Consider the following 10,518-nt stretch of genomic DNA (forward strand, 5'->3'; position numbering starts at 1 on the left):
TGTTTCCATTCATCTATCATCTCTATCTATCTTATTTCCTTCTTGTTTTCTCATAGTGTTTTTGCTTGTTAGTTTCTCTGTCTTTGCATCTTCACTTTCTTTGAAAGTAATCACAATGTATCTTATGGTCTCCGAGAGGAAATGTACCTTCTTTAGCTAAACCTGTTCTGATCTGAAAATGATAATTATCGTATTTTTTCTCTCACCTGTAGATGTTGCAGGTGTAAATATTGGGCAATCTGAAAGTTATCAGAAGCAAAGTCCACGATAGAATATATTTAAAAATACATTTCGATTTATAGGGGTTAAACTAGAGATCCTGGTTATATGCAAGACTGATAATCAAACGATAATCCTTTCTGTCATATATGTTATCAAGAGACATTTTGTAATCTATTGTTAGTTTAAGTTGTAGAAACGTCAGTGTAGATTGTGTATGCGTCGTCCCTATTGTAGGTGTTCTGATCTATAAAGCCTTATAAATGTTTGGGTTTTTTATTTCGAAATTACCCCACTGTGGATCGCGTAATTACCACTCAATGGGGTTTTTTGGGGTAAAAAAACAATTTGTAAAGATTTGTTTAATAACACCGATGTGCCTTTGTAATAACAAAAACTTATTAAAACCCCAATTTACCCAAAAAAAAACAAGTACTTAAGTATCTGTTAAAAAATTAATGACAAATGAAACCACAAAATGTTTTTTTTTATTTTTTTATGAAATACTTTTAAAGAAATTTTTATTAGCGATAATTTTATAGCTTACATATTTTATTTTATTTTTATATACTAAATACATATTACATAGATATACATATATTTATATCTACTTGGTTTTTTAAGATATATGAATATAAATTATTATTACTTGTTTGATGTTTTATTAATTAAATTAAGTATTAAAACTTAAATTTGTAATTTTCAATTATTTACTTTTTGTTGATTTGTTTTTTTTTTTTTTATTTTATTTTGTTTTTTTAATATGATTACTTTTTCTTTTTGCTGTTTAATGTTGTTGTTTTTTTTTTTTTGTGGGGGTTTTTATTTAAAATTATTAATTTAATTTTTCTTTATCGTTTTTGTTTTTTATTTTTTTATTTTAATATTTAATTTTAATTTTGTGTTGTTTTAAAATTATTATTGTGTAAAAAGTTTTTATTTATTATTGTACATACAAGACCAGGTATGTAATATTTAATACAAAATAAAATTTATGTTATTGTATTTTTTTTAGCTTTTTATTAATTTATTAATCAATAATAAAATAAATTGGAGTTTTTAGATTAAAATTTAAAAAATTATAAAATAATAAAAAAATGAAATTTTAAAATCTTAATTACTAAAAATTATTATTATTAAATTATATTATGATTAATTCAAAATAGTACTTGGTACTATTTTGAATAAAAGTATACCAGGGGGGGGGGAGAGTTTCACTTATATGAACTAAACTACATTTTCTTGATTATAAGTTAAGAGAGGAGAGAATGTTAAATGAAATTAGAGAGAAAAAGAGAGTGCAAATCAAATCTCTCCTTTTAAGTTTAGAATAAAAGTCATAAGAACTTTAACTCTTATAAAGAAAGTTTATTGAGAATTTAGAAAAATTTCAAAATTTTTATAAGTTTAGCCACAAAGCAGATTTAGCCTTAAGAAAGGCAAAATTTTGATTCCATTTAAGTTTTTAAACAATTGTCTTTAATAAACTATTCTTTACAGAAGAATTTATTAAAAAGATTTGTTTAAAATTTGGAATTTTGACTTATAAAATATAAAGATTTTTCTTTTTCATTAGAAATTATTGGCATTTTTTTTTTTCCGCCTAAAATTTTGTTAAACCTGAGTTTTAGATCATTTTTTTTTTTTCAAAGAATTATTTTATATTTTTGTTAAAACAAGAAAAGATTCTGGAGCAAAGGAAACTAAGCTATTAGGCTTTAAAGATTTTTAAAGCAAACTTTTAACTTAAAACAGCAAATTAAAAAAAAATAGTATTCTACTACTCTTTTCATATTTAACAAATTTTGCTAAAAACTTTAAAATTTATTTAAAACTCTCAAACTAAAAGTATTTTTTCATTTTTTTTGTGCAATTATGTTGTCAAATAAAAATAGTAGTAAATCTACTACTTTTTTTTTTAAATGTATGCAAAGTACTCCAAATAACACTTTAAAATGTTTAAATAAATCTTCCCACCGCCATAAGACACTAAACTAAAAAAAGTACTTTTTCTACTACTTTTTTTAAATCGTCTACAAACTTGTTAAACATCATTTAACACAATAAATTTAACATTTTATTACTCAAAAAATATGTTATTATAATTTTTCCTGCAAATTTGCCACTAAATAAAAAACTATGTTCAAATAACTTAAAACAGCTTGAATTATCATCCAACTTGCAATTTTATACCCTAAGGCTTAAAATAAAAAGTACTTTTTCTACTACTATTTTTAAATCGTGTACAAATATGTAAAACCTCCACAAAATATTTATATTTGCTTAAAAAATATATTTTCAATTGTTTTTGAAGCAATTTTTGTACATGGTAGCCAAAATTAAAAAAGTACTTTTTCTACTACTTTTTTTTAAAACGTATACAAACTTGTTAAATATCATCTAATACATTAAATTTAACATTTCTTTATTCAAAAAATATTTTTCAATAATTGTTCCTGCCTTTTGCTAATAAATAAATAGTAGTACTAAATCTACTACTTTTTTAAATTGTTAAAAAATATGTTAAAATAACTTGAAACATCTTTATAAGTCATCAAACTTCCAATTATTCGCAAATTTATACCCTAAGGCTCAAAATAAAAAAAGTACTTTTTACTACTATTTTTAAATTGATCAAATTCTGCTCACAACTTTAAAAATAAGTTTAAATGTCCCTAAAATTTTTATTTTTACTACGTTTTGTGATTTGTTAATAAATAAAAATAGTACCAAATCTACTACCTTTTTAAATTATATACAAAATTGGCTAAAATAACTTTAAACAATTTAATTTGTCTTTCAAATAGCAAGTGTTTGCAATTATTAACCATAGGACTCAAATTACGAAAAAGGTACTTTTCTACTACTATTTTTATATTGTATGCAAACTTGTAAAAAATCCTCAAAAATAAATAAATTCCATAAAAAAAATATTTTTAATTGATTTCACACAATTTTTGTAAAAAGGGCTAGAAATAAGAAAACGTACCTTTTTTCTACTATTATTTTTAAATTGTGTAAAAACTTGTTAAAAATCATCAAAAAAATTAAAATTTCCTTAAACATATTGATTTTTAATTATTTTTACACATTTTTTACATTAATTACAATATAAAAAGGTAGTATTTACTACTATTTTTTAAATAAGTGGCAAATGTATGGAAAATATATTAGAAATTGTTTTGCAATTTACAAATTTGGTGCAAAAGTTTAAAACGTACTATATCTAGTACCTTTTTAGATTTCATTCCAAACTTAAATGATTTTGTTTTTTAAGAAAAAATACAAAATTGCATAATTTTATTTAGACAAAAAATAAAAAAGTAGTATTTCTACTACTTTTTGTAATTGTTGTCTAATATCCATAAAATCTGGATTAAAGGAACCTATATTTTATAATTTTTTTCAAGTTTAGCACAAAAATTTTAGTTTTTACTACTTTTTTACAAATATTTCTAAAATTTGCTAAAAATGTGGAAATTGGTTAAATTTCTCTAAAATAAACATGATAATGCCATTTTCTCACTTAGAAAACATAATTTAAAAAAGTAGTATTTTTACTACTGTTTTGAAATTTGTAGTGAAAAATATGTTAAAAATTATGTATTTTGTTTAAATTAAATTTTTTATGCAAAAATTGTACTTTTATGAAATTTAAATAAAGCTAAAAAAGTGTTAATTTGTTGAAAAGATCTAAATATTTTTGTTTTGTTTAAAACAACAATAATAAAGTACTTTTTTCTACTACTTATTAAAAAACTGAAAGTCCTCTTTTTTTGTTAAACTTTACTTTAGCTTCTCCTCAAAATCTTTTCTTGTTTTAAGGTCTAAACAAAATGTTTCTAGTTAAAAGGTAAAAGTAGCTAATATTCCCTGTTATTTCGAAACAATTGAAACAACCACTTTGGAATACTAGATAGTTTTACCTGGTGTTTTGTGTGGAAGTGTTTGGTGGATATAGAATTTCTATCTACTTAATATTTTTCTGTTTATGTTTATTATAAATTTTAAATATTTTTTTCTTTGCTTCTATATATAAAAAAAAAACAATTTCAAATTGTTTACCTATAAAACTAACATGTTTTTGTTGTTATTCTACATTTGCTTTTGTGTTTATAATTATTATTATTTTTTGTTTTAATTATAAGAAAATGAAAAATAGTAATATATATTTATATGCATGTTTCAAAGTTTTCAAAAAAAAAGTAGAAAACTTTTTTTTACTAAATTAAGACGAAAAAAAATAAAAATTTAAAATTTTTAATTTTTTCAAATAAAATTTTTAAATCAGCTTACTACAGTGGAGGCATTAAGTGATTCTTGTTGTTTACGCTGTTGTTGCTGCAGATGTTGTTGTAGTGTCATTGTTGGTGGTAGGGATTGTTGCGGTTGTTGTTGTTGATTAAACGATTTGTGCTTTTTATTGGTAGTAGTAGTTGTTGCTGTGGTTGTTTTAGTTACATTAGTAACTGTTGTTGTTGTTGTATTATCCTCCTGCTTCGCATGATACTATTGTGTTTTGTCCTTGCCCGCACCGGCAGTCACACTTAGACCCAATAGATGATCACCGGCCAGCAGACCAGCTGCTGCGGCTGCTCCCGGTTGATGGGCATAGTTACGTATTTGATGTAGCGATATTAGTTGTGTAGGGAAGCCCGCAGCTGCCGCGGCATTCTGCTGATAAATGTAGGCCGCCGCAGCGGGAGGTGCTCTCTGTTGGGCCAAGGCGGCCGCTTGCAAATGGGTCGGTGCAGTGGGAATGGGCGTAAAAGCTGATGTTGTCTTGACATCATAGGCAGATGAATTCACAACCACCATATTATTGGGCGAATGTTGCTGCTGCTGTTGTTGTTGCTGCTGTTGCTGTTGTTGCTGCTGCTGTTGTTGATGATGCTGCTGTGATGTCTGGCGTATCACTAAATCTTCACCCTGTTCATTGGGACTCTGTGAGTGATTGGGCGTATTACCGCTGGCCGCACTATCACCACCACCATTAGCGGTACCATTCACCAGACGTTGATGATGCTGCAACAATTCCTGTTGTTGCTGTTGATGTTGTAGTGTGGTGAAGTTATAGCCATTTTGCTGTTGTTGCGCCTGCGCTTGGGCCTGTTGCTGTTGTATGGCTTCCGCCAAGGTGGCAGCATTAACGGCACCATCTGCCCCCACTTTAGCCCAATAGGCTGCATTGGCATCGCCAGCCACGGCGGCCGCATTCATTACCACTTGACGCTGCAAACTTAAACCTATACCGCCGGCCGGCACATGATGCTGTACATTGAGATTGGCATGTCTTTGCTGTTGTTTTTCCGCCTTTTCGGCATGTTTCTGCAAGTGTTTCTCCAGATATGTTTCCTGTGTATACGATTTGCCACACAAATTGCAAATGTGTGTCTTCAAGTGTTTCGAATCTTTGTGTTTTGGTATGTGCTCGAGCAGAGTCATCTCGTCGGTAAAGCATTTGTAGCAAGAATTACATTTGAACGGTTTGTCCGTTTGATGGCACCGCGAATGCGACTGTAGATTGGAGAGTTGTGAGAAGGCCTTCGGACAACCGGCATGACGACACTTGTACGGTTTATCGCCCGTATGCGTGCGTATGTGCTGTTGCAGATGTGACAATTGGGTGAATTTACGTTGGCATATTTCGCAGCGGTACGGTTTGATGCCCAAGTGAATGCGTGTATGCTGGGAGAGGTACGATGAATTGGCGAACGATTTTGTGCATTGAGTGCATTTATAGGGTTTAGTTTCACGTCCATCCGGCGAGGTATGATGATGTGAACGATGGGATTTTTGCTGCTGATGATGATGTTCAACACTGGCATTCGGATCGTACTGGAAATTAAAAAAGGAATATTATTAAAAAAATTTTATTTTTCTTTTGTAATAAATAAAATATTAAATTTTTTTCTTTAAATTTGTGAAATATATAAAAAGTAGTATTTCTACTACTTTTTGAAATTGACTTGTTAAAACGTTTCAAATTTTTATTGTTTCAATAAAAACGAAAAATTAACAATTTTCCCCAATTTAACTCAAAATAAAAAAGTTTACTACTTTTTTAAAAATTCTATAAAAATCAAAAAAATACATATAGAAATATTTAATTTATCTAAAATAATAATTTTACATGTTTCTACCTTTTAAAAAAAAAGTACTATTTCTACTACTTTTTTACATTTCCACCAAAATTTACTAGAACTTTCAAAAAGTTTAATTTCGTTTATAATGGTGTAAAAAAATAAAATTTTATCAATTTTGACTGAAAATAAAAAGGTAGTAGTTCTACTACTTTTTAAAAGGCTAATAAAAACTTAAGAAAAAACATGGGGAAATAGTTCATTTGTTTTAGACACATTTCTCTCTGTTTTACAAACATTTCTCTCTGTACATTTTGCTACTAGTTCAAAAAGTACTATTTTTACTACTTTTTTAAATTTTCATCAAAATTCATTAGAACCTTCAAAACGTTTAATTTCCTCTAAAATAGTGCAAAATATTAAAATATTATCCATTTTGGCTGAAAATAAAAACGTAGTATTTCTACTACTATTTTAAGACTTGTTTAAACTCAACAAGTTATATGAAGAAATAATTAATTTGTTTTAAAATTTCCTTTCCGAGCACTACTTTTTCAAAAAGTACGATTTTCTACTACTTTTTTAAATTTCCCTCAACATTTAGCTAAAAATTTTAAAACGTTTAAATTTCATCAAAAGATGCAAAAAATACAAAAATATTAACAAATTTCGTTAAAAATAAAAAGGTAGTATTTCTACAACATTTTTAAAAACTAATTAAAACTCAAGAAAATACATGGGAAGTAGCTAATTTGTTCTAGAAACATGTTTCTGTACATTTTGCTACTTTTTCAAAAAGTACTATTTCTACTACTTTTTTAAATTTTCCCCTAAAATTAGTTAAAACTTTTAAAAAGTTTAAATTTCGTCAAAAGATGTATAAAATACAAAAATGTTAAAATATTGCACTAAAAGTAAAAAATAGTACCTTTTTTCTACTACTTTTTAAAAACTAATTAAAACTCAAGAAAATACATGGGAAGTAGTTAATTTGTTCTAGAAACGTCTCTCTGTACATTTTGCTACTACTACTTTTTTAAATTTTCTAAAAGATGTAAAAAATACAAAACTATTAACAAATTTCGTTTAAAATAAAAAGGTAGTATTTCTACTACTTTTGTAAAACTAATAAAACTCAAGAAAATTCATGGCAAATAGCTCATTTGTTCTAGAAACATGTTTCTGTATATCTTGCTACTTTTTCAAAAAGTACTATTTCTACTACATGTTTTTTAATTTCCTCCAAAATGTTGGCTAGAACTTTTAAAACGTTTAAATTCTTCTACAATTAAGCACAAAATTCAAATTGTATCAATTTTTGGCTGAAAATAAAAATGTAGTATTTGTAGTACTTTTTTATAAACTTATTAAAACACAAGAAAACACATAAATAAATAGTTAATTTGTTCTGGAAACATCTCTCTGTACATTTTGCTACTTTTTCAAAAAGTACTATTTCTACTACTTTTTTAAATTTCCGCCAAAATTTGACAAGAACAGTTAAATTCGCCAAAAGATGTGTAAATTACACAAATTTGATCAAATTATACTGAAAATAAAAAGGTAGTATTTTTACTACTTTTTTTAAAAAAATATAAGTAAAGCAACTCACCTTCTGTTCGGGTTGTTCCGCCATATTCGGTGTTTGCGGTGAATTTGGTGGACTATAGGATTGTTTCAGTTGCTGTTGTTGTTGCTGCTGTTGCTGATGATGTTGCTGCTTGTTGATCGTGGGCCTGCTGTTGTTGTTGCTGCTGCTGCTGTTGATGTTCAACAACCAATTGTTGCTGTTGTTGTTGCTGCTGCAAATTAACACCCACCAAACCGTTCTTCAACGAATAATCCAAACGCTCAACATTCTGACGAAACTCATTGATATTAAACGGTTTATTGTATTCGTGCACTAATTGTGCGGTTCGTAAATCGGCTGTGGTCAAATGACTCAGCGACGAGAGAACGCCACGTTCATTCATCGAACGTAATTGATCAATGGTGGAGCGATGTAAATAATCGTTGGCTGACGTTGTTAATGAAGGATAAACAGTTGTTGCTGCTGCCGCTGTAAGGGCTGAAATATCAGCCATTAATATGCGTTAAAAGCACAAATGAATAATTTAAAATTGTGAAAAGGGGGGAAGTCTTTTTTTTAAGAGAGTTGGAGCAAGGGTGGTTGGTTGGTTGGTGGTAACAGCTTTTAAATTTAATGCTGGAATTTTAATTACCAAACACGTTGCTGTTGCAAGAGTTTTGTTTATCAACTGTTGTGTTTATTGAAAAAAAATGTTTAAAAACCTAAAAATGAAAATAAAATAAAAGTTAATTTTAATAAAAGTTTGAATTTTAAATTCATTCATAAAAATTTTTTTTAATAAATAAAGCTTAATCATCACAAAATTAACATTTTTGCAATTATGCGTAAAAATTGTATATACAATTTTTTTGTTAGTGTATTTTTGATATTTTTATCAGTTTTTTTTTTTTCTTCTCCATAGGAAATAAAAAAAATTAAAAATTCAGCAAAAAAATGTTGCTGGAAAAAGTAGCACAAAAAAATTCTGAATTTGCAAAAACTTTTAAATTAAATAAATAAAAAAAATCTAGGCGCACTGTGCCACAAAAAACATAATAAAATAAAACACATAAACAACGAATTTTCGAAACATTATTAAGTAATTTAGGAAATAAAATGTATAAATCATAAACTTTTTAGACTTAGGCGCAATTTACATGAAGACTTTTCAGACGTCTGTTTTTTCCAATTCTCTTTTGAGAATCTTCCAAAAAATCATGAACATTTATACGGTGATTTTTTACATGCAACTATGCATGTCTTTTTTTTGATGTTTAATTGTATAATCCTTTTTAATTACTTATTCGTAATAAAAACAAAATTAAATTTTTAACATAAAAACCATTTAATTTGATTTAAAAAAATTTAATAACACGCTACAGTATTTTTTTAATGCAAATTTTAATGTTTTCATGTAAAAAAAAGACATAATTATTTTTTACATGAGCATAATATCAACAGTACGAATGAGTTTAAAGCGGAATGTCAAAAACAATCATGAAAATCCCAAATCATGTTTGTTTTCTTACCCCCCATTCTTCTCTACCCCGCTCATCACCAATCATCGACAAACATGAAAACAGACGTCTGGGCAAACATGAAAAAAATCATCATGTAAATTGGGTGTTAGAACTATTAACTCAAAATGCTTAAGTGTTCATTGTGTCTTAAATATTTCTCCTCTCTTTGCTATATGGCGTTATAAAGAGAAGAAATAATCAAAATTAAGAGCGAAAAGTTAATTTTAATTAAATTTTCTTAAAATTAAATTAAAAATCAACAACAACTTCCTAGTTTTTAAAATTTTTATCCACCTGTTACCAAAACTATTTAAAACCTATAATACACTACATTTTATAGTTATTTTATTGAAAATTTTCCTACTCAACAAAAACACTTTTAAAATTAACATAAAAAATCAGCATATTTTTTATACATTTTTAAAAGAAAGAAAAAAATACTAAGCGCCGATTATTGATTAAACAAATGCAAGCTCTTTTGATTATTTAAACAAAATTTATAAAAAAAAATAAAAACGAAATAATTGTAAAAACACTTTTGTTTTATGCAAAAAAAAAAAAATGCACATAATTATTAAGACAGATATGGTGGAAAGTATTGCAAATTTTGTAAAAAAAATATATTAAATTTTATTAATAATTAAACAAAAACCTAATTGTTTGAAACTTGAAGTGAAGAATATTGGTTAATAAGTTTAATACAATAGTTAATAAATTAGTGACAAGAAGGTCACAATTAAACACTGAAAAGAGCCGCCATCTTTCTCCGAAGTATCCAAGAAAAGATGGCGGGAAGATGATGATAGTACGTCGGGAAAAGCCCCATTAGACTAGCACGGTATGGTAGGGGACTGGACAACTATAATATAGTGTTCAACGCTATCGCTACAACTTGTTGGAAGAACTCATTCCTCCTCATGGAAAGCTTAGCTACCAAATGACACCTCAAGAGTTCTTAAAGTACAGAAAAGAGGAAAATGAGGACATGCTACCTTAAAGAACAGTGGCTTGATCTTTTTGCCTCTAAGCTGTCATCTTCAAAATTAGGAAGATTTCTATTGGAAGGGCTCTTACCACACCGAACCATTAACAACAGATTGTCGTTCCCACAAAGTTTTTACACATT

General features: G+C 27.4%; 1 protein-coding gene across 1 annotated transcript; it reads right to left on the reverse strand.

Annotated features, from left to right (window-relative positions):
- Positions 1-4,626: 4,626 nt before the first annotated feature.
- Positions 4,627-8,583, reverse strand: LOC119602702 (zinc finger protein squeeze-like). The gene is given in 3 exon segments (XM_037954353.1): positions 4,627-6,057; positions 7,915-8,022; positions 8,024-8,583. Coding segments are annotated over 3 exon segments (1,800 nt in total). The 5' UTR covers positions 8,387-8,583; the 3' UTR covers positions 4,627-4,728.
- Between the last annotated feature and the right edge of the window lie 1,935 nt (positions 8,584-10,518).

Source organism: Lucilia sericata, unplaced genomic scaffold (genome assembly GCF_015586225.1).
Source record: "Lucilia sericata isolate MDLA Ls3-8-SP2 unplaced genomic scaffold, ASM1558622v1 Contig000249F_arrow, whole genome shotgun sequence".
Taxonomy (NCBI): domain Eukaryota; kingdom Metazoa; phylum Arthropoda; class Insecta; order Diptera; family Calliphoridae; genus Lucilia; species Lucilia sericata.